The 24260-nt window shown below is 39.5% G+C and overlaps 1 protein-coding gene and 1 long non-coding RNA gene across 2 annotated transcripts in view; one reads left to right on the plus strand and one right to left on the minus strand.

Annotated features, from left to right (window-relative positions):
- Positions 1-1231: 1231 nt before the first annotated feature.
- The window catches only part of KCNB2 (potassium voltage-gated channel subfamily B member 2), a 389784-nt gene continuing 366755 nt past the window's right edge, over positions 1232-24260 (minus strand). The window contains exon 3 of the mRNA XM_012786360.3: positions 1232-6513. Coding sequence (XP_012641814.1) covers positions 4354-6513 — 2160 coding nt within the window. The 3' untranslated portion in view covers positions 1232-4353. The remainder of the gene's footprint in view (positions 6514-24260) is intronic.
- Positions 12088-24260, plus strand: part of LOC142871946 (uncharacterized) — a 62590-nt gene continuing 50417 nt past the window's right edge. Inside the window, exon 1 of the long non-coding RNA XR_012920200.1 lies at positions 12088-12157. This is a non-coding gene — a long non-coding RNA (uncharacterized LOC142871946). The remainder of the gene's footprint in view (positions 12158-24260) is intronic.

Raw genomic sequence — 24260 nt, forward strand, 5'->3', positions numbered from 1 at the left:
GTACTTGCAAATGAATGAGAAGTGAAATGGTGATCAAAGTCAATTACATCATATTGTTGAACATAGGTTAGAAGTATTTCTAAAGTTCTATTTGCTTCTGTTTCAGAAGATCAAGTGGCTTCCTACGGCCTTCTGGCTAATGTGTATGTCATGTTACATCATGAACAATGAGTTCTTTTTTTTTTTTTTTAACCAAGGGATGTGTATCTTATGATCAGAATTCCAATTTGGCAAACATATATGCTAAGGACGATCAATGCTCATTATCTCAAGTCATTCCAATTTGGCATGATCTACTGCTGTTTTAAATAAACTGCATGACTATAGATGCACCTCCAATTTTATTTACTGGAGGTAAATAAAATATTTATTTTGGATATTTATAAAAAAACAAACCCTAACTACACATTCTCTGTGGTATATTGGAAGGCCAGACTGGAAGCCAGAGGATGTGGGTGCGGCCAGGTTCTACTATTCACCAGTAACCTGTGTGAGCCCGAGCAAAATACATAACCTCTCTGGTTGGTTCTTTATTGATCATTCAAAAGGCTGTTGTGATATAAGAAAACTATAAAGTGCTCTATGTGCACATGGCTTTTCCTCACTATTCAAATTTCAAAAGAAAATAGTTGAATTGCTGACTTTCCTTGGCCAGTGTCTACAAGAGAGTGAGACTGTTTCAACAAGAAATTAATGGAAACAGACACTTGGCACATACTCTCCTTGTTACCAGAGCTAGTCACATCAGGATAATGCTTGATCAGATGCTTGCTTCAAAGCAGTTGGTTGTGCCAGAGTGGAGAAATTTCTAGTAAAAATGTTTAGAGACTAATTAAGTCAAAAGCAGGGACCTGCTTGGTATACCACCTTCTGTGTGTGGTCCAACTCAAGACATACATTGATGCTGCCATCCCTGTCCTCTTAGGATTGGTCTCAACCTTTGAGCTTACACAATACTGTGGCAATTTGCTCTGGCTGTTAAGACATTCAGAAGAATTAAATTAGCCATACCTGGAACGGCATTATTTTGTGGCCATTCAAATAGCTTATACTCCAGGGGTCCTCAAACTTTTTAAACAGGGGGCCAGTTCACTGTCCCTCAGACTGTTGGAGGGCTGTTGGAGAATGTGTTGGCACACATTCCACACATGCGCACTGTGGGCCCTGGATGAGTTGGCTGCCAAGCAGGACAGGCAGTGGTGGCAAAAACACTCAGGGTGGGGGGGGGGCGGATAAATGTCCTTGGCGGGCTGTAGTTTGAGGACGCCTGCTATACTCATTGACATTTGTCCCTGGCCACTGAACTAGGTAACAAGGAGGGCACTCTCACAGTAGCTGCAACCTCTAGTGGCCCTCAGAGAACCTTATCTATGTTCCTGTCATTCATGCAGTGCACCTCACACTGGGGATTATTTTCCAGGGGGTACAAAAGATGTATTCAAAGGCATAAAAGTATCAAGTTAACTAGTTGGTAAGTAATATAAAACATTATTTAAAAAATATTTAAACATATTATGGAGGAAAATGAAGCATTTACATGACTTTTTAATGTAAAATGTTAAGACTTCAAAAGAACTCCAAGCTTGGTATATTCCCAGACAGTTCCAGGTTCACACATGTATTCTCTGCATTAGGTGCAGTTCATTGAAAAGGCTTAGGAAGTGCTACATACGTGCATTCTGCCAGCCCCCAGTCCCTAAAGTGCCTCCCTGTACAACACCAATGTCAAAGATTTTTTAATGGAGCATTTTCTTTCTTTCTTTTTTTTTTTTTAGCTGAAGACTTGTGGCTTAGAGGAACTAAGAAGAATTAAAATGTAAGTTTTCCAAGGGATGTTCTAGAAAATTCTTTAAAACTTAAAAAAATACCTTAGGATCAAGGGAAAAAAGATTTTTAAGGAGGATGCTGTTTGTGGGGGGAGGGGAATGTCTAGGATTCTGATATCAAGCGTTGGGGAGCAGTGATCTCAGTAGAAGGCCTAACAGGCATATGAAAGGTGGGCATTAGTCAACTCTCAGGGCAGTACAACCAGTCCACTTATCCAGACAGACCAATAAAAAAAGTTGAGATTCATCAATAAGAGACCTTAAAAAATAATGTCTGCATGAGACTATATAAAGAAAATTATTTCCGTAACTTATTTGCTATTCATTTAACAGCAATTATACCTGTTTGAGTTTGAAAAACCATATACAGAAAATCCAAACACTCTAAATTTACAAAAACTGATCAACATTTTGTTTTAGACACTGAAATAAGCGTGAGTAGTGTAAGCATCAATGATTAACGACTATAAACTCTTAAAGGTTATGTTTTGAAACAAACATGAAAACCATTAAGAAATTCTAAGCACACTAAAAAAAAGAAATGTTTAAAATTATTTTTAGCAGTAGGGCTGCTTGGATTTCAACTAAGACCAAACGTTGTTTTCTTATGTGAGATATAATGACCAGATTCTGTTAATAAAGAAAAGTTATTCTTTAAAGCCTTAAGTTAATTTCTAAATATTTGGGTTGGTCTTTCCAGTGTTCTTTTTTTCTTTTAAAAATAGAATAAAATTTAAAATGTTTTTTTTCTTTAAACAATAAGTTGTGCTTTAAATTTGGTCCAGCATTTTCCTGACTACTTCCCTGAATTACATATACACACACGCGCACACATATGAACAAAGTGCTTTAGACCTAGGCAAAACCTGGACATTCCTGGGAGATTAAGGAATATTAATTAATTTGAAGTCTTAAGGGAGCTTAGAAATAATTTTGTCTTGGTTTTTACTGGGGAAAAATTGAGACGAAGAGAGCTTGTAGAGGCTCATCCAGGATCACAGGTCTGGACTCAGAGCCTTGATTCCGGTGAAACAAAGTGGATTCAAATGACCTGAGTTCTAGCACAGACTATACCAACAGGACCACCTCCAGGAAATGACTTAATTTCTCTGGAATTCACTGTTCTCAGTAGAAAATGCTGGAAGTGGCTTTCAACAGGGATAGTCCTGACCACCCCGTAGTGTGGGAGGGGGACTGGAAATGTAATGGGATGTTTCTAGTTGTTGCAATTACTGGGAGGTGCTACTGCCATCTGTGGCTCTGGGTTCTGTCATTTGCATCCTGCAAAAGGAACAACTTCCCTCCACAAATGGCAGTGTCCTCTGCCTCCTCTCCCCTCTCCCCATACTGGGTCACCATTACCAGGCAAGGGCTCTTTTCATGGTAACTCATTTCTGAACCAACTCTATCTATATGGGGGGTGGCAGTCTCACTTAAATGGCTCTGCTTTTAAAAGTCTGTCCAAAGTCACTTTTTGGAATCCCCATTTTGGCATATCTGCATTCTATTTTTACATCATTAGTTAGTAAGGTTATGTTGAATACAAGTGGAAAATACAGTCATATTAGGTGGCCAAAACACAATATATATATTTTTTAAAAACGAATTTCCGTATGTGGAGTGCCATTTAACAAAAAAAGTTCAGTTGTACGATATAAGCTTTTAAATAATTTCAGATTTTTAATAAAATGCATTCCTTTAATAGGCTGTGGCTTGATATATAATTTACTGGCAAAATTTCAAGCTTAAAATCCAAATGTTTTGATATCTGGTCATTAAATCTTGCCTATTTCTATGACTTATAAATGAAACCACAACTGCCACAACTAAGCAGAAGCAAAAAAGAAAAATACACTCTATGAATTATATCACAAGTAAATAAAAAATACTGTATTCCTTTAGACAAATGTACTTATAAGAGCTTTATAACTCAAAGCGAGATATGCGAGATGGTTTAAGAAGAGGTTGCAATTTTGCAACAGGAAGTCTGTACATACACCTCCTCCAGGCAGTAGCTGTGAAGGAAATACCTGTGTCTTAGAAACTTGTTTCCACGTGTTCGTGACACTTGCATCCAGGCCCCAGTATTTACACAAAGTTATGCATTTTGCAAGCTCAAAGTACCTTATTCCTTAGAAGTATGAATGCATGCAATGACATTTCATCCTTTCATGTGCAAATTCTAAAATTTGTTATAACATAAAAGTTAAAACTTGAAAATCTGCCTACAATTTGAAATGAAAGGATCAAAAATGTCAGACATTGCAGAATACTGGTTCCTAATAGAGCTCTCTTTATTTGTTCACTGTTCTTCAGTCATTTTTGTTTGTTTGTTACAAAATGCAGTCTTGACTCTTTATTTAAACAGTACTTAAACTAAACTGTTCATGCCATGCAAAAATAACATTTTATGCACTTTTTTGGGGGCGGGGAGAGGGCTTCCCATTTTTAGTTCACAGGCATTATTAACCACATTTTTAAGAAACAAGTTTGTTGTTTTTGTTTTTATTATTGCTTTTGTAACTAGTCACATGCTGGTTTCACGTGTGGGACAATAACCTGTGTCTCCTGGGTTGGAATGAATTTCTGGGGCAAACAAGTGGTTTTCCATCTTGCACCCTTCTTGACTACTGTCTTTTTTGACCTCACCCGCAGCATGGTAAATGTCCTGCCTACAGTTGTGACCTGTATTCTGGGGGGAGGAAGAGCCCACACAGCCCTCTTCTCTTAAAGGGTCTCTTCCGTCACTAGGCTTATCTGCAAAGCAATTGGGGCTGGAGTCCGCCTGCTCGTCCTGCCCTGCCCCCCGGAGCTCTAAGAAGTCTTCATCTTCACCAGTATCTATTTCAGTGAAGCTCCTCCTCTCTCTTGAAGAGAAAGGAAACAGTTTCTGCTTGGGAAACCTAGGGGACAGCCCTTTGGAAGGTCCCTGACAGTGTGCTGCAACCTCAGCACCCAGCAAGGGTCTGTCTCCCTGGGGGAGGTTTTCTTCTAAGAGGATGGTACTGATGTGCTGTGGGGTGCTGAGCGAAAAGTCAGCTGTGGTTACGGGCAGTGGCCTGGCTGTGCTGGGCGGGGTCTGTGGCGCACTGCCTCTATTTTCCTTAAAGTTCACTTTGAGGGATCTGGACTTCAGTGGGTTGCTGCCTTTTAGAGAGCTCTTAGGACTGTCTGCGGCACTGTCAGACTGCAAGGGACCGTGGAGCCCGCACTGGGAGATGCTGGCGTCGAGGTTCACAGTTATGTCGAGCGGGGCATAGTCCAGCGTGCTCTCCCTGGCAGCAGGCCCTTTCTCTCTGGACAGGGTTAGAAATGGGGGGCCCCTGGCTCTTTGGTGCTGCTCCTCCGGCCCTGGGAGGTCGGGCGGGAACTTCATCTGCAAGTGAGACGCGGAGGGTGGTGGCAGCGGGGATCTCTCCGTCTCGGTGAAGTCGGTGGCACAGCTGGTGAAGCTGTCGATGCTGGAGGTGCTCTTCATGTCCACGATGACCTCGGTCTGCGCCACGGCCAGCTGCTCCTGCGGGCAGACCACTTCTTCCATTTCTATCTCTTCTTCATACGCAGACGGCCTCTCGGGCTTTTCTTGGCAGTCCGGGTTTGGGTGAGAATGAGGCTGTGTCTTGGTGATTTCGTTGTACAGCATCTCCAGTTTCTGGGCACTCAGATGCTGTGGGCTGGAGGAAGATGTGTTGTTCAGCTGCTCGTGGGAGTCTTTTTGGCTAACCTCCTGGTACTTATTCTCGTAGGACTTGTTGGAGCTTGTTTCCGACAGAGCCTTCCTGGCCCACTTCCACCGGCTCGGGGACAGGTGATTGTTGTCGGCTGAGTCCTTCGTATTGGCTGACTCCTCGGCCTTCTCAACAGCCACATCTATCAGTTCCATACTTCGGGCAAAGGCATCTTTCAAGTTCATAGAAACGATGCTTCCATTCCTCTTGGCCCGCTCAAGAGCCTCTCTCCTTTTAATTGCCTTCTCCTGGCGTTTCTGCTCCTTGTAAAACTCAGAAAAGTTGTTCACAATGATTGGGATAGGAAGGGCAATAACTAGAACTCCAGCAATACAGCACAGGCCTCCCACAATTTTCCCTAGTAGCGTTTTAGGGTAAATGTCACCATAGCCGACAGTGGTCATGGTGATGGTGGCCCACCAAAATGATGCCGGGATACTGGTGAACTTGGTAGCTTCCTCATCTTTCTCAGCAAAAAAGACCAGGCTGGAAAATATCATGATTCCCATGGCCAAAAACAGTATCAACAAGCCCAGTTCATTGTAACTCCGTCTGAGCGTGAAACCCAGAGACTGCAGCCCTGTCGAATGTCTGGCGAGTTTCAGGATTCTGAGGATACGCATGATCCGGAAGATCTGGACCACGCGCCTCACGTTTTGGAACTGCAGCACACTCTTGTTGGACTCTGTGAGGAATATGGTGACATAGTATGGCAAGATGGCCAGCAAATCAATGATGTTTAGTGGGCCCTTGAAGAACTTCCATTTGTGTGGTGAGGACAGGAACCGTAAAAGGTACTCCATGGTAAACCAGGCAATACACACAGCCTCCACGTGGGCTAACTGGGGGTTGTCATTGAATTGTCCAAATTCGTCCTTTCCCTGCAGCTCCGGCAGTGTGTTGAGAGACAAAGCAATGGTAGAAAGTACAATGAACAGGATAGACACGATGGCCAAGATCTGGAAAAGAGAAGAAAGTCCATGTCAGCAAATCCTCTTAGTTGCTTAACAGCTAGAAGACATAAATGCCAGTGATTCTTTAAATGATATGGAATGTTCCAAGTTATTTCAAGAATCTTCTAAGGAAAATTTCAACCTAAACTTCCCTAACTAATACACTTATTTAGAAGCCTAATGTACACTTAAATTCCAGGACCTAAGCAATCTGAAGAAAATCCATTCCCCCTCCTTGCCCATTGTTCTTAGGTGCACTTGTGTGGGTACCTACCATTTGGATGAAGGCCCCATATGACTGGAATAGTTTTGGGGGAGTAGTCATCTCTCCTCTCTTAGTTATCTGTAATTTTTCTCTCTTAACCTCTTGGTTTGTGATTTCTTAAGTGAATTGTCATACATGCAGCAAAAACTATGCAGAATGATTTAGAAACTTCATGATCTCTAGAAATTACATTCTACAATTGAAAACACAAACGCAGACCTATATGTGGAGAGAGAATGTGGCACTCAGCACAGCCATGCTTCTCCTAAGAACAGATACTATTTATGTGGTAGGCACTGACTGACATCAGAACCCAGTCAGGACAGCTGTTGTCCTGGGAAGTGCGGACTTCTGGAAAAGGAAGATTATGAGCTAACTACATTCAGTCCAGGAAGGTGTCATAAGGAAGAGCTTGGACAATGTCCACGGTGCTCTCAGCACAGGACAGACATTCTAGGCAGAGGAGACAGCAGCACGATATCGAGTATGGAAGGAAAGAGGGAGAGCTCAGAAAGAAGTTAGAAGAGGATCCAGTGGTTGGGTTTTAGAGTCAGGCAGTCTGAGCTCTGACCCAGGCTTCATCATGTACTCTGTGACCTTGGGCAAGTTATTTAACCTCTCTGTGTCTCAATTTACAAGTCTGCTGAATAAAGGCAAAATCTCAAAGCTACTTCACAGTTGCTATAAAGATCACATGGTACATGGCCATTGCTAAATAAAAGAAATGACTCCAGACTTCGGTCTGGAAGGATGAAGGCTAAGAATAGGCATGTGAGGTATCTGTGAAACCGTGCAAGATACAGACAACCCAAGCAGGGATTTCCTCACCAATATCCAGTGTTCTAGACATATGGGGCAAAGCAAGAAGATTAAGATTTAAGGGTAGTGTGAGGAAGCATGTCTTTGCTTAGTCAAGATCGTGCATTTGGACACACAATTCTTGGTGGAGTAGCAAACCTCTCTTATCTAGGTTAGGTCTGTCTTGGTTTCATCTGACCTTTGCCAAAACCTTGGAAGGTGTCACTGGTCTCAGCTATTCTATGTACCTCTGAGAAAAATATCCTGACAGTGACTGTTTCATTTAGAGATTGTGTATCTAGTGCACTTTTCAAAGGAAAATGATTAAACATCTTGAGGCCACGTGACTCAGTATATATCAGACTGTAAAACTAATTAGTTTACATCAGGACTTCTGACTCCTTTCTCCTTGCGTTTTCTTCTCTTTATCCCTGTAGGTTACTCTACTTCCCTTCTTTTGCCTTCTTTCTCCTCTTATGCCTCCTTTATACCTTTCATTGTTTTCCCTTCCTCTTCTTCCAGCTTCCATCTTTCCTCTTAAATTGCTATAAAGTGAAACCACAGCATATCTTTCAGACAGCAAAGCATGTTGCAGATAGCAAAGAAAAGATTGGTAGATCTTAAACTTAAAGAACACTGTTTTATTACTAGTGTTTGATATATATATATATATATATATATGTATATATATATATATTTTAGAACTAGGTTAAGTACTTTTAACTTGAGTGTACTTCAGAATTTTCTTAAAATGTGAATCAGTGAATCATAATAGAAAAAAGGTTCTCATCATTTGCTCTAAGAGACTGTGAAGGCTAAAGATAGAAACTCCCTCAAGAAGGTTTAGATAAATCCGTGGATAATAGATTCAGATGGTTTACTGGGAATGCTCGTCTTGAATCCCTCCCCTCAGAGGCCAATGGCAGAATGACATCTACCATATCCTGCCACTAAAATATTCCTGAAGAGGTATGGGTCAGATCCCATCATTCTTATGCTCTTACCATAAGGAACCAAATCTTGTTGGTTATTTTATCATCATTTAATCATCATTATTATTTTTTAGAGACAGGGTCTCGTTCCATGGCTCAGGCTCGAGTGTAGTGGCATGTTCACAGCTCACTGCAGCCTTGAACTCCTGGGCTCAAGCAATCTTTCTGCTTCAGCCTCCTGAGTAGCTGAGACTACAGGTATCTGTTACTACACTCAGCTAATTTTTTTTTTTTTTTTTTTTTTTGTAGAGAGGGTCTTGCTATGTTGCTAAGGCTGGTCTTGAACTCCTGGCCTCAAGCTATCCTCCTGCCTGGGCCTCCCAGAGTGCTGTGATTATAATCATGAGCCACTGCACTTGGACATGTTGTGAATTTTTTAGGAGGGCACTCTGTTGCTAACATACCTTTGGGCATTTTAAATATTGGGATTGCTGCATCATGCTTGTACTGATAATTTATACTCTAAATTTTCCACATTTCTGTTTATCTCTTCATTTTGAATGCATTTTACTGATGTTTATCACTTCAAAGAGAAGGGAGAAAAGTAGAAATGCAAATGAATCCATGCTATTATCTTCTAATCTTCTGGCCAAATAATAAAGTGGAAGGTCCAAGGTGGGCTGTCAATTTCCTGGACTCCACAATAAGATCTAGATTGTAGGTCATTTGGGAAGCGATGAAACACTGCATAGCACCAATGCAGTTTATTGTCTAGTTGATCACAATTTAACACATATGGCTACCTTTAACACCTGGAAATTTAGCATATATACAACGTGACTTGGAGCACATTCCTGAAGAAAAAGAATAACTAAAGGAAAAACCAATCCTTAGCAACACCACATTCATGTTAAAGAGACCATAAGGCATTGAAGTGCATTATTTTCTGTTTCATGTTCAAATTCAATCTATTTAAACCCATTTGCTCTCAATTTAGAGGAATGACTTATTTTAAATATCTTGTAAAGCTTGGAGTTCTCCCAGAAAGACATTCCTTTAGACAAATTATTCAGTATATATCAAGGTGATGTGTGGTGCAATAAGCCAAATGCAAGTTTATTGTCTTATTGTAGAGCTGTTTTTTTTTTAACACAATAAATATAACAAATGTGAAATTTGCTCTAAGCTTCAGGATGCACTTCTAAACATGAATATTTACTTTAAAACAGCAAACTCTTATGGCATTTTGGTATTGCTTCATCTATCATAACCACACACAAAGTTAGGACCTCACTGATTTAGGGTTTTAATCCCTGTCATCTCCAACAACTTTTCTCCTGAGCTGGCAAGATCTAATTGTCTCTCTTGGCTTTAGCAAATAGACTTGTGTTTGTACGCGGTAAGGGAAGTGGAGATTCCAAGCAATTATCTGTGTGATGTTGGTCAAACCATTTTGGAGATTTGGATTAGGTCATCTCCAAAATTCCTTTTGCCTCTAACATTTGATGATCCCCTGTCTAACACATTTTGCTAATTTCCAGTCATGTCTGTAAACCAAACCAAAAATAAGTCACAATTGATCCTGTCATTTTGGTTGTATGGCCAAAATAAAGCGTTGTTGCTTAATAAATAAAAAGTTCAAAAGGCAAGGCTTTGAAAAATATTACTTTATGTATGTTCTAAGCGTTTAGTTACTGGGAATAGACATCCTTTCTGGATACAACTTTTTTTTACCCTCTTTAATCACTTGGATGATTACTTAAATTCTTCATTTAAATAAAAACATTCACAGGATCACATGGAGTTTAGAATAGGGCTCCCAGCATTGCATTTAGTAGGTACCAAACGTGGGTTGCATTGATTTCTGTTTGTGGGAAGAAGTAAGGCAGCCAGTAATGACCTCAAATGACCAGTTTGTTGATTTTAATCCTTTGAAGATAATGGATGTTTTGTGGTGGAAATAAACACAGGACAAGGAATTAAAACACATGGCTCTACCTCCGCTGGCTGTGTGGACAGGCAGTTCCCTCTCTGATCTTCTGTTCCCTCATCTGCAAAATGAGATGCCTCACCTGACTCAGAGGGTTGTTAAGGATCCAACCGGATCATGCACAGGAAAGCATCCTGTGCAATGTAGAGTGTTGTCTGGGCACGGTGGCTCACGCCTGTAATTCTTGCTCTTTGGGAGGCCAAGGCAGGAGGATCGCTTGAGGCCAGGAGTTCAGGACTGGTCTGGGCAACATAGTGAGACCCTGTCTCTATAAAAATTTTTAAAAATTGGCTGGGTGTGCTGGTGTGTGCCTGGAGCCCTAGCTACTTGGGAAGGTGGGAGGATTACTTGAACCCAAGAGTTCAAGGCTGCAGTGAACTATGATTGCAACACTGTGTTGCAGCCTGGGAGACAGCAATACCTTATCTCAAAAACCCCCCCAAAAAGTAGAGTGTGATAAGTGTAAGAAATGCTAGAGATGTGTTTGAAAAAAGCCTTTGCCCACCATTGGGGTGGGAGGGATAAAATCCCATGAAACCTTTTATCTCTTGTTTTAATACAATTCCAGACCCATTTTTTTTTTTTTTTTTTTTAGACAGAGTCTCACTCTGTTGCCTGGGCTAGAGTGCTGTGGTGTCAGCCTAGCTCACAGCAACCTCAAACTCTAGCTCACAGGAACCTCAAACTCCTGGGCTCGAGCGATTCTCCCACTTCAGCCTCCTGGGTAGCTGGGACTCCATGCATGCACCACCATGCCTGGCTAATTTTTTATATATATGTTTTTAGTTGTCCAGCTAATTTATTTCTACTTTGTTAGTAGAGACAGGGTCTCCCTCTTGCATAGGCTGGTCTCGAACTCCTGAGCTCAAACAATCTGCCCCCCTCGGCCTCCCAGAGTGCTAGGATTATAGGTGTGAGCCACCACACCTGGCCCCAGACCTATTTAATGTTCATATTTTTAATACTTTGAAACACATTCTTTCACCTAAGCAGTAGTTTGCATGACAAACCCAGACAACTGTGTCTTACTTTCCTTAGGACTGAGCTATCTAGTTTGCCCATATTTATTAAAGAGGTAGATTGAGGTCGCTTCAGGTGCACTTGATCTGTCTTGTGTCTTAAAATACGCAGAAAGTGTTCTAGCCTGGGCCCCTCGTGTGATGATCTGCTGTTTATTCACCAGCATTCAACACTATGAAAATGCATGGAAACTTCTGTGCCTTCCACTTTCTCTCTCCCTTCTCTCCATGCTCTCCTTTCTTCCTTTCATAAATATATGCTGAGAGGTTATAGAAAGTAATCGATAAGCTCTTTACTATAGAGCATGGCTGCTTTATCTTCCTAGTGAGATAGTATTAATATGTACATTTTTAGTATTAATAGTACTAGTACATTTTAGTACTAGTACATTTTAGTATTAATAGATAGTATTAATACGTACATTTTTTTCAAACCTGATCAGCAATGGAAAACAACATGGAGAAACATGATGGTAAGAATTTTCAGGATAGGACTAACTCCTTTAAGTTGACAGGAAAAGTTGAAAAGCCCTGTGACAAGCATTCATGGAAACATGAACACTTTTCTGCTTTCAGAATAGGGACACAGCACGTTGGCATTTCTGAGCTGTTAAGCCGAAGGCCAGACCACTTGTTGGGGGAAGAGGTAAGAATGTGGTAAGAATATCATGACTTTCATCCACCTATCTCTTATTTCTAGCTATTTCCCAGAATACTAGCAGATACAGAAAACCAGAAAGTAACTCCTTTGATTTCTATCAAAGGAAGAAACTTCTCTGATTGCTTTCAGTTCCAGCTTCTCACGTCTTTGAACCACACACAGGCTCTCTCCTCTGATGCTGAAGGCCCTTAGTTGGCTACTGCCCTTTCTTCTCCCGAATGTTCCCCTGGCCCTCCTTGGAACAGAAGAGGTTCCATGTTAAGTATTCTCAGCTGATTTGCACATGAAGGCACAAATCCTATATGTGCTACACCACGTGGCCACATGCAAAGAATGAATGTCACTGAAAGATTTGGTTGTTTTAGAAATTATTTTGGCCCTGGGGGTAACAGGAGCCCAGGAATTCAATTCTCTCCCAATTTGTGGGGCTATTAAGTGAGGGATCGTTCACACACAGGTTGATGTGGGCCGTCGCCCTGCACAATGCCTTTCATCTGGGGCGCGGTGGGATATGAGAAGCATCCCAGTTCCACACACTGTCAGATCCATTCTTTCTGTCTTTTATTCTCACCTACAGAACTAATTCTTTGAGAGGAGAGTTGGTTATCTTATGACTAAAGTCACTGTTTTGATACTTCCTTGCTATCTCCTGAAATAAGCTTTGTTTCCCTACCCATGATATATTTCTGTATTTTAAAAGATTAGATTGTAGGAAGCGAGTCATTAGGTGAAGGCTGGGGAAGGGAACTTTATTATTCATAGTAACTCTGCAAAGAAAGAAGCAACAGAGAGGTGGAGGTAACGGCAGCGTGACACCCACTCCAGTGATTAGGCAATCCCTTCCTAGGCAATGTGCTCTCATGAAATTCTTTAGGAGCCTAAGAACGAAAAGGGAGGATTGGCCATGCTGGGCAGAACACAAACCTCACTGCCTCCCTAGCTCCTCGAGGGCAGGGGCTGTGGCGTTCCTCTTCTGCACGCTGCTCTGCCTCCCACCCAGAAAAGTACAGTATAAATGTTCAGACCCTTCTCTTTAGCGCGTGGATGACAGAGCTGGGGGAAAGATGCAAGAGGAGAATGAGTGGGAGGGCACCCCTTGAACAGGTTTTCATTTAGCTTCCTAGCTTAGCATTTGTAGACTGTAAAAATCATAGAACACCCAGGCTGGAAGAAATATTAGAGATATGCGCTTTCTCACTTCACAGACAAAGGAACAAAGGTTGAGGGGACCTAACAAGTGGTTGGTGGTGGGGAGGGGTGGTAGTGATATGGGACTGAGTTAAAAGGCCTGAGTTTGAATCCTGGTTCTAACCTGCTTTGTCAGATCTGTGACTCTGGACACCACACCTAGCTTTTCTGGGCCTCAGTATTCTCATATAGAAAATATGGAAAATAAATACTTGTTTTGCTTACCTATCTAGCATTGTTTTGAGGAGAAATAGAACAGTGTATGATAGCATTTTGCAAACTGTAAAGTGCTAAAAAATGTTGATTATTATGCCTATTTGAGAATTTCCCAAATCATGTATCAATCCCTGTTGAGCCCTAAGAAGAATCCAATTCTTCATCCTGCCTCTGGGACCCCAAAGCCTAGACGGTGGTTCTTTCAATATCCCACAAAGAGAACATTTTCACGTGCATGACATAATTAGGCGAGCAGTAAGATAGCAGGTGCTCAGCTACTTGGTGAAAATGAATCAAGAATTCCCTAAGCTTGGCTTTTCTTAACAACTGCCAACCTCCTAAGATGCCTCCTCTTCCGCTTAGCTGAGCGGAAGTGAACTCAGGGAGGGTGAGGTCAATGGACACTTTCACATTTACCTGGACTCCCAAGGTCTCCTTTGCAGCCTTGCCCGTACTCAGAAAACTGCCTCCTTGCAGGGTTTCCAGATTTAGGAACTAAAAATATAGGATGCCCAGTTATATCTGAATCCAGTTTTTGTATGGGATAGACTTATACTAAAGAAGTGTTTGCTGTTTATCTGAAATTCATATTTAACTAGGCGTCCTGTATTTGATCCAGCAACCCCATCTCCTTGGCATGTTGATGCAGGGGGACAATCCTGCCCCAGGATGGCCCAATCAGATTTTCTTGCACTTGGGACTCTAGGAATTTGAACAGAGAGGCTTGGAGATTAGGAGTTGTAGGGATGGAGTCACATCCCTGTAGTAGGAGGAGTGACAAACTTGCATTGTGGGAGTCTGAGTTTCTGTCTTTGAATAGTACCTTCTGCTAAGTTGTCTCTTCCCTGCCTTCATTTTAGCTTAAGTCAGCCAGAGTTTTAACCAAGCTCTGTTATACCCGTAAAACTTTACAACCTTCTTGAATAATCATTTGACAATTTCATATGAGAGTTTTGTTGCTCAAAGATTTTAGAATTATAGTAGTTAATGACTACCGATTTTCTACAGAATTTCTGACAGTGCCTAACACAGAGCAGGCACTTTGCAAATCCACTTAAATGAATAACCAACAAATAAACAATAAACAAGAAGGGAGAATTTGACAGAACTGCAGAACATGAGAATAGACCTTGAAGAAACGAAATGTTTTTTAATCATCCAAGAATAATAAGACAGAGACCTTTTGTCATTTTCTATTGCTTCCATGTAGCTGAAAGTCTGCCTAAAAGCTTTCACCAGCTGTAGAATTTTTTTACAATAGAAATTTATATTACAAATAGCCCATTTTGAGATAACAGAACAGCTTTACAAGTTCAGCAGCATAATCTTTTCCTAGTTTTAAGTGCTATACTTTTTATGAATCCTTTCTTTTCTTCCATGATGTTGGGCAGATTACCTGCTTTTCTCTCTCTCACTCTCTTTTTTTTTAACCTTATTCTTTGGGAAGCCTGATTTTGAATATACATTGGCTTTAGGCTTCACCTTCACAGAAGGATAAATTTTCTTAAAGAAAAGTGCTGTATTCATTCTATATCACGTTTGTTTGCTGAGTGTAATTTGGAATCTTCAGTTAATCCAATGATATATCTGAGTTGCTTTAGGTTTGTGCAATAACGTGGTAAGCCACTGAGAAGAGTTAATATTGCAGGTTATCCATTAAAAATACATATACACATCTATCTATCTATCTAACTACAGACAAACATACACAACATGCATACTGGTATGCTACTGTACAGTCATGTGTTGCTTAACAAAGGGGATATGTTCTGAAAAATATGTTGTTAGGCAATTTTGTCATTGTGCATAGAGTCATAGTGTGTACTTACACAAACCTAGATGGCACAGTCTACGACACAACGAGGCTATATGGTATGGCCTATTGCCCATAGGCTACAAACCTGTACAGCACTTTACCATATTGAGTACTGTAGGCAACTGTAACACATTGGTAAGTATTTGTATCTAAACATAAACAAACATAGAAATGGTACAGTAAAAATATGGTCTTATGATCTTATGGGACCACTATTATAAATGTGATCTGTCGTTGACCAAAATGTTATGTGACACATGGCTGCGTATGTGTGTATATATAAAATTGCTGTTCCATGTAGTCAAAAGTAAAGCCCCACAGAAAGGTATTAATAATAAACATTTTCATAAAAGTTTAAATTTAAGAATACTGCATATTCCATTTAATAAATGTATATTTGCAAGCATAATTTGTTAAACTACCGTGTGCATATAAATCCAGTGTCTTAGATATATGGAAACCTAGAACAAAATAAGAAAATGAAAAGAAGCCCCCCTCAATTTTCTCATCAGTGTTCTAGTTCTTTGAAAAGATAATTCATGAAAACCTGAGGGAGAAAAAACAGATTTGGAATGCTTGTGGTGTATTAAATATTTACAGTAGAATATGTATGACTCTAACCAGATTCTATAATATCCTTCCTTTTCCTATTGGAAATATGTTTCCTTTGCTCTAAGGATGATTCTGATCATAAATCTTCTTTTTTGAGAAGGCAGGCCGTAAAGGATGGATAGAGGTTTCCATGCAGAAAAGGGGAGGTAAAGGGCATTACAGACTGAGAGGAGAAGATGGGCAAAGGCTTTGAATCCCAAAAGGTCATGGTTTACCCAGAAAATTCAAAGTACTTTTGTGTGGCTGCAGGAATTCATAAAAAGGTATGGCATGGAGGGGTTTGTGACAATTTCGGAGCTGCTACATATAAGGGTGTAGGCTGTAAGCTGGTCAACTCCAGAGGGTGCCAATCAAGAGGTTATGATGTGAATGATGCCTCCATTACTTGTGCAGTGTACAACTGGCTCAACCAATTACAACAGCCTTGATTTTCAGGGAACTGAGTAGTACGATGGGAATGAATGCAGGTAGAAGCACAGAGAAGAATGGGGGTGGGACACTTCTGGGAAGTTAGGCAAAAGATACTCGATGCGGTGATGAAGAATTTGATGGGCTTCCTTCTGTAGATCAGTTCTCCTCAAAGTGTGGTGCCTGGACCAGCAGCATCAGACCAGCAACATCAGCATTATGTGGTGACTTGTCAGAAAGGCAGATTCTCAGGCTCCACTCCATACCTCCTAGGTCAGAAGTTCTGGGGAGGGGCCCAGCAATCTGTGTTTTAACAAGTCCTCTAGGTGCTTCTGATGTTTGCTAAACTTGAGAATGCTGCTATAAGGAGTAAAGCCATTGAAGGATCTCAAGTGAGGCAATGGTGTGCTCAGATTTGCATTTTAGAAAGATCACTGACTGCAAGGTATGGAACTGATGGAGGGGTGCAGCTGAAGACAAGAAGAGAAGTTTCGACTGTAATGGCAGCAGCGAAAGGAAAGGGGTGGGGAAGTTACATAAATATTCGTAAAGTGGAATCTCAATCTTACTTGCTATCGAGATGGAAGAGTCTAGTACTCTCTCATGTTTATGGCTAAATTTATCAGGAGGATTGAGTAGCTCTGACAAATCACCATTATTTATCTCATAAAGGCAGAAAAGTTAGAATGATCTTTGACTTAAAGAATCACTTATTTTTGAAAATAATACTTCCTAACATTAAAAAAGTTTCTACAAAACACCAATGAAAGAAATCATAGATGACACAAACAAATGGAAAAATGTCCTATCATCATGGATTGGAAGAATCAATATTGTTAAAATGTCCACACCACCCCAAATAATTTACAGATTCAACACAATTCCCATCAAAATACCAATGTCATTTTCCACAAAACTAGAAGAAAAATTTTAAATTTTGTATGGAATAAAAAAAGAGTGCAAATAGCCAAAGCAACCCTAAGCAAAAGGAACAAATCTGGAGGCATCACATTACCAGACTCCAAAACAGACAAATACATACACTGGGGAAAGGGAACCCTATTCAATAAATGTTGCTGGGAAAATTGGATAGCCACATGCAGAAGAATGAAACTGGATCCCAATCTCTAACCATATACAAAAATTAACTCAGGATGGATTAAAGACTTAAATGTAAGACCTGAAGTCACAAAAATTATAGAAGAAAATCTAGGAAAAACTATTCTTGAAATAGGCCCAGGCAAAGAATTTATGACTAAGACCTCAAAAACAAATACAACAAAAACAAAAATAAATAAATGAGACTTAATTAAACTAAAAAGCTACCGCACAGCAACAGACGTAATCAGCAGAGGAAATAGACCTACAGAATGGGAGAAAATATTCCCAAACTATCCATCTGACAAAGGATTAATACCCAGAATCTATAAGGAACTCAAACAAATCAACAAGAAAAAAACAAATAACCCCATTAAAAAGTGGGCAAAAGATATGAACAAACATTTTTCAAAAGAAGATATACAAATGGCCACCAGACATATGAAAAAATGCTTAACATCTCTAGTCATCAGGGAAATGCTAATTAAATCACAAAATACCACCTTACCCTTGTCAGAATAGTCATTATTATTATTTTTTTGGGGGGGGCCAAACCACATGGCTTTATTATACACTCGTGGACGAGGTTCTGGGGCCCCAAGAGAGGGGGGCCCCGGAAGTCGCCGAGAATAGTCATTATTAAAAAGTCAAAAAACAATAGATATTGGTGTGGATGTGGTAAAAAGAGAATGCTTATACACTGTTGGTGGGAACATAAATTAGTACAAACTCTATGGAAAACAGTATGGAGATTTCTCAAAGAACTAAAAGTAGACCTACCATTTGTTCTGGCAATCCCACTACTGGGTATTTACCCAAAGAAAAAGAAGTCATGACATTAAAAAGACACCTGCACTAGTATGTTTAATTGCAGCACAGTTCATAATTGCAAAGACAAAGAATAAATCTAAGTGCCCATCAACTGATAAATGGATAAGAAAAATGTGTGTGTGTATATATATGTGTGTAGTGGAATATTACTCAGCCACAAAAAAGAATGAAAATAATGTCTTTTGCAGCAACTTGGCTAGAACTGGAGACCATTGTCTTAAATGAAGGACAAATACTGCAGGTTCTCACTTGTAAGTGGGAGCTAAGCGATGGGTACACACGATCATACAGAGTGGTACAATGGACATTAGTGACTTAGAACGGGGAAAGTGGGGAAAGGGTGAGGGATGAAAAACTGCCTATTGGGTATAATGTACACTATTCAGGTGAAAGGTACACGAAAAGCCCAGATTTCATCACTATACAATTCATTCATGTAACAAAAACCAGCGGTACCCCCTAAATCTATTGAAATAAAAATAACCCCAAAATTAAAAAAAAATTCTAATAAGAACTTTAGCCTTTGAATTAGAAAAATTTCTCTCTTAAACAATAGTCCGATGGTATATGAGAAAATTATGAGATATATACTATATTATTTACCAGAAATATTTTCTTTTATAAAATTTTATCTTCAGTGTCCATTCTGAAATCACATAGGGCAAAGACTAGTTTAAGGATCCATATACACCAGTTGTTCCCTGAAAGCATGCTCATTTGTTGAATTATTTCTCACCATTCCAACTTCCAATTTCTGCAAGGAAGTCTTCTAAAAGTTCCAGCATTAAAGTGCCATTAAAAACTGGCTTTATTCCTTGGACACCTAGTCGGCCTCATCAGCTCATCTATTACTATTGACAGAGAATTGCAAGAATTTATTTCCATCATTATCCTCTTATCTAAAGACTGTGTCCCAGCAGCTTCCAAAAAAGAAAAAAAAACTAAAGCTGTAATGCAATCACTTTTCCTTTTAATGAATCTCTGCAGTAAACCTCTTCTGAAAAGTACTTTTGGGGTCAATGTCATTAAGACCACTTTATAAAATGCCAGAAAACAGAAGACATGGAGGGTCATGCTGAAATGGAGCAGCTCTACCAAAGGAAAAGTCAGGAGCCAATTCCAGCCGTGACTGCAGGAAACTTGTGTGATTCACTTTGCATCTGCTATTCGGGGAAGCTGCTGTGCATTCCCGGGGGCCCGTGAGTAGCAGTGTCTCACTGATGCAAGAATGACAGGTGTTCTTCATGGCATGAAGCTGAGCAGCACAAACAAGGTCCTTTCATTGAGTCCTACCTGGCTGGTTTTGGCAGCGACAATTGGAGACTCAAAATGTGAACGGGCCCAAACTCTTCTGCACATGATTAGGAACTGAGGAGGTGTTTTATTGGGCAGAAGCATCCTGCTTTTCATAGCTGTCTGATGTAGACATTTTCTGGTACCACTACAAGCCAAGGAGTGTGAGGATTGGCAGAAACTACCAGAAGCCTAGGAAGAGGTGAGGAAGGATTCTTCTCTAGCACCTTAAGAAGGAGCATGGCTCTGCGGACATCTTGATTTCAGACTTCTAGCCTCCAGAACGAGGAGAGATTACATTTCTTAGCTTGAGGAAGTGAATACAGTGGGATTGTATTATTCAATAAGAGGGTCCAGTGTTTAATGAAAGGTAGAACTAAGAACACTCAAAGAGCCATTTTCTGTGTTCTCTTTAAAAGTGAATCTAATGTCATTTGAAGAGGAGAGGAAAGTTGCAGAGGTTTGGAACACTAGTCAGCAGGAAAGCCAGTTTAATTAGGAGAAACTAAGTTGTATTTATTTACTGTTGGGAGTAAACAGCTACGATTTGTAAAGGAGGTAATTAATACCTGCATTCCAAATAGCAGCCCAGGACAACTTAGAACATGTGGGCCCAGAAGCTGTAAAAATCAATTATACCAGTGAGATGCAGAAGAAAGATAAATAAGGAAATACTACAAAATAACAGAGCAAAACAGTTAAGTTAGCAACAAGAAACTTCTGTAATGTTGGGATATTTAAAAACCCAATTTTAAAACACTTCCTCTAGTGATAGTTTATAAGTTAAAAGTGCTGAGGACTTCTCAAGCCGTTGTCTAGATAAGCCAGTTTTTGCATAAAAGCACCAGTTAAGTTTAACCATGTACTGTATCCCTGTCTCTCTGCTATTCAACCCCTAGTAAAAGCAGGTCCTGCCAAAACATGGTGGCAGCTATTTATGTATGGCTCATCAGAACAGCATCTTTTCAAACTGTGAGTAGCAACCCATGGGTGGGTCATAAATCAATTTGAGAGTCATAGTCAGCTTTTAAAAAAATGGCATAGAACAAATGAGAATAGAACAGAAAATATCCAGAAGGATAAGTAGCGTTTTGTAAAATATCTGTTAATGTTTATGTGTGTTTACTGGGTAATATTCCTATCTAAAATAATGACAATAATAATAATTGTTATTAAATTGTAATTTGAAATTGTTGTTATACATAATGATTCATATAAAGATAATATGATCCTGATGTTTCCCAAGCTGAGCTTTGGATAATTTCACTCACTTGGAGAGAAGATAGGCTACCTTCCACACCAATTAAAAAGCACAGAACTCTTACTCTTTTTTTTTTATTTCAAAATATTAAGGAACTACAAATGTTTTTGTTACACGAGTAGCTTTTATAATGCTCAAGTCAGAACTCTTACTCTTTCCACATAACTTTAGCTGAGGACTTCTCTAACTTACCTACCTGTACACGGTTTCTGTGTTATAGTCATATTGGTCCTTTCTTAGTTCTGACATTTAAATTCCTGACCTTTCATTTACTATTTTTTGTACTTCTGTTGCCATTTGGTTTTGAATAAATTCAAGTAGTTTACTTCATGGTATTTCCTAGGATATAAGTTGGGGTGATAAATTTTCATTAATCACTAGCAAAGCTATTTAGTACTTACATCTTTGTTATAAGGAAATACCATATATTAAATCATACCCACTCATCACTGCTATATTAGGACATTATTTTTAAACTTCTGATGAAATCATTCAAGATTTAACAGAAGTTAACATTATTGATAGACCAATGATTAATACTGAATAAATATCAATCTAAATATCATGTTATTTCTAAATATCATGTGGCTTTTTCAATTGTATTATTTGTCTTAAAATAAGATAAAAGACCCAAGTTTTGATTAGGTTAATGTTCATTGATCACATAAGAGTTATATATGACTTAAGTAATTAATTCTAAAATAATTGATTCAATAGTTTAAACTATAACCTTAGTGTATAGGTCAGGTTTTGGATTCAAATATCAGTTCTATTACTCACTCAAATATGAGGCATCTACTCTTCAGGTAATAAAAATGATAAGATTAAGATTAGAGCTTAAACATATATATAGCACCTAAAAATAGGTTATATAATTATGGCTAATATTACTATATACATTCAAGAAATAGTTTTCATAGATGAATGTATGCCTGTAATGATTTCTGATTAGCAAGGCAAAACCCAACCACCAAGATATTTAGTCTACAGATCAAAATACATTGAGTATATTATGACACATGTGCAGATATTTTTTATATGTAGCCTAAACATTTCCATGTTTGAATTTCTTACTTTTTAGGTAGAAGCTTAAAATATTTTGAAATTTCAAGCTAGGGATCTTCGCTTGGTCAAATGCAATTGGTCTGTCAGTTGTAGACCTACATGTAGTCACCCCGTCGTAGCCTCTGGCCACACCTAATGAGGTGCCTGTAGCCTGTAAAATATTCACCAGCTGCAAAGGGGAGGTGGATGTCACATCTGAAGGCTACTACAAATCCCTTCCCTTCTAATGACAGGAAGGAGTACCCGTTCAGGAGCCTATCTTCCATGTGGTATACAGCTATTTTGTTTGAATCAGGCCCGGTTTAAAAACTACATCTTCCAAAAAATAATCTTTCTTGGATCTTTCTTTGGTTTTCAAAATAATTCTCTGGAGTCGGGGGATTCTTGGGCTGCCCTTTAGGGACCACTGCTGAGAGAAGGAGAAGACATAGTGGACAAGGCTATGGGAACCCCACCTTTGCCACAAACCAGGTGGAGCTGTCCTTCCAGATAGTGCTGAAGATGTATAACTATGTAAAGAAGTGAAACATTTTCATAGAAGCACCTTAATTCTATGGCATAACATATGCACACATACAAATACATGCATTTTTATATATAAATAGATGTATATCATCTAAGGATGATATTGCCAGCTGTGCTTAAGGATATGGTATAAAAGACCTGTGGGTGACCGAAAGCCCTTTCCACACTATTTACTCACAAATAGATGGTATTTTAGTTGTGGCCACAGCTGTTGTTTGCAGAGTTGCTTATTGAGTACAGCTTTGTCTTTTAAACTTCTAGTCCTTCTAAATGCCAGGCCAGTTTCGTATATGCCAAGAATCTAAAATTTGACCTCCCAAAACAGGCGCAGGGCATGCCTAAACACATTATATTAAGAGCACATAAAACTTCAATTCAATGAGCCCTGGCCACCACTGGCCAGCTGCACAACAATTAAATGGCCTCTAGGAGGCTGAAAAATTTGGGCACCAGGAAAGACTGAATCATGGGTATTCTCCTATTATCAGAGTAATATTTTATGGCTTTCAGTCATTTATATAAATAGTAAAATATGCAAAGTTTATTTTGCCACCTTATTTATAAACTCGTTTAGAATTCCTTAAAAAGGGTTTTCTAGGATTTGTCCAGGTTTGAGTACTCAACTCAAAGACTGTCCATTGAATATGTATATTAGTGTTTTCATCAAATTTCTTATTTATGCAAATGCAAATCCAACAAATACCATCTGTGGCCCTTAGACTTTCTTAATCTTATTTTCTAAGACATTATGCTGAGAAAAACAAATTCTAAGCTTTCCCCATAAATAAAAGAGTTAACATAATAATAATAAAAAAACCCACGGTGTCATTCCCGCATCCCCATTCTCTCATTGTATGAATAGTGCTTGCTTCTGAAAGTCTAAGTAGACAAGAGAAGAAAGCGCAGGCAGATGACGACTTAGCACTGCTGCAAAAGATGCAATTGTTATGCTGCTTGATCTTTTTGCTTTAAAGTTCTCATCCTAATGATACGGTTGGGAGATTGTCAGGTACTACCGATTTGGCAGATAAACAAAGAACACCAACATTCACAATAGGAATAGGCTGAAAGGAACTAATTTGCTTTCTGTAAAACCATGACTAGGTAGGTTGAAAATGAGAACATTATTGTCCGTTGGCATATTGGCTTTCCTGGCCAGCCTGAGAAACACTGTGGGGAGAGTTTTATTTATCTTGGATACTCATTAGACTGCTGGCCCTTCTCTCTCCAGCTGCCTTCCCTTCCTTTCTCTCGCTGGGGCAAGTTTGCTGCCTCCTTGGGGCAAGATCCTACTTCTACTCAAGACCCTCCAACACAGCACTACTGCTGCTACTCTTTTCTCCCAAGGTCCCTTCCCTTCCCCACTGAAATATCTGCCTAGCAACCTTTGCCTCTGACTCTTGTTCTACCAACCTGATACCATTATGAGAGTCAGATTATATCCTGACCCAAATGACTATATCCTCATCAGTAGAATTCCAGACCATGGAGATATTTTTGACTCGTGGAAGCTCTTATGTTATACCACAAAACATTCACCTATTAGACATGACAGTAAGGCCAATATTATTGGAGAAATATGGTTTAGTAAAAGGGACCATCCTTCTTTTAAAAATTTACCACTTAAATGGCATATAATCATTTTTTCTCCCCCTTTCTCAATCTCAACTTCAATGACAGAATAAAAATTCTCTTTGAACTGAAACCTAAATGCATGGCTTTATTCGTGTCCCATACTATTGCCAGTTAAGGATATTTTAAATGAAGTTGATTTA

This window comes from Microcebus murinus, chromosome 7 (assembly GCF_040939455.1).
Source record: "Microcebus murinus isolate Inina chromosome 7, M.murinus_Inina_mat1.0, whole genome shotgun sequence".
In the NCBI taxonomy this organism is placed as follows: Eukaryota; Metazoa; Chordata; class Mammalia; order Primates; family Cheirogaleidae; genus Microcebus; species Microcebus murinus.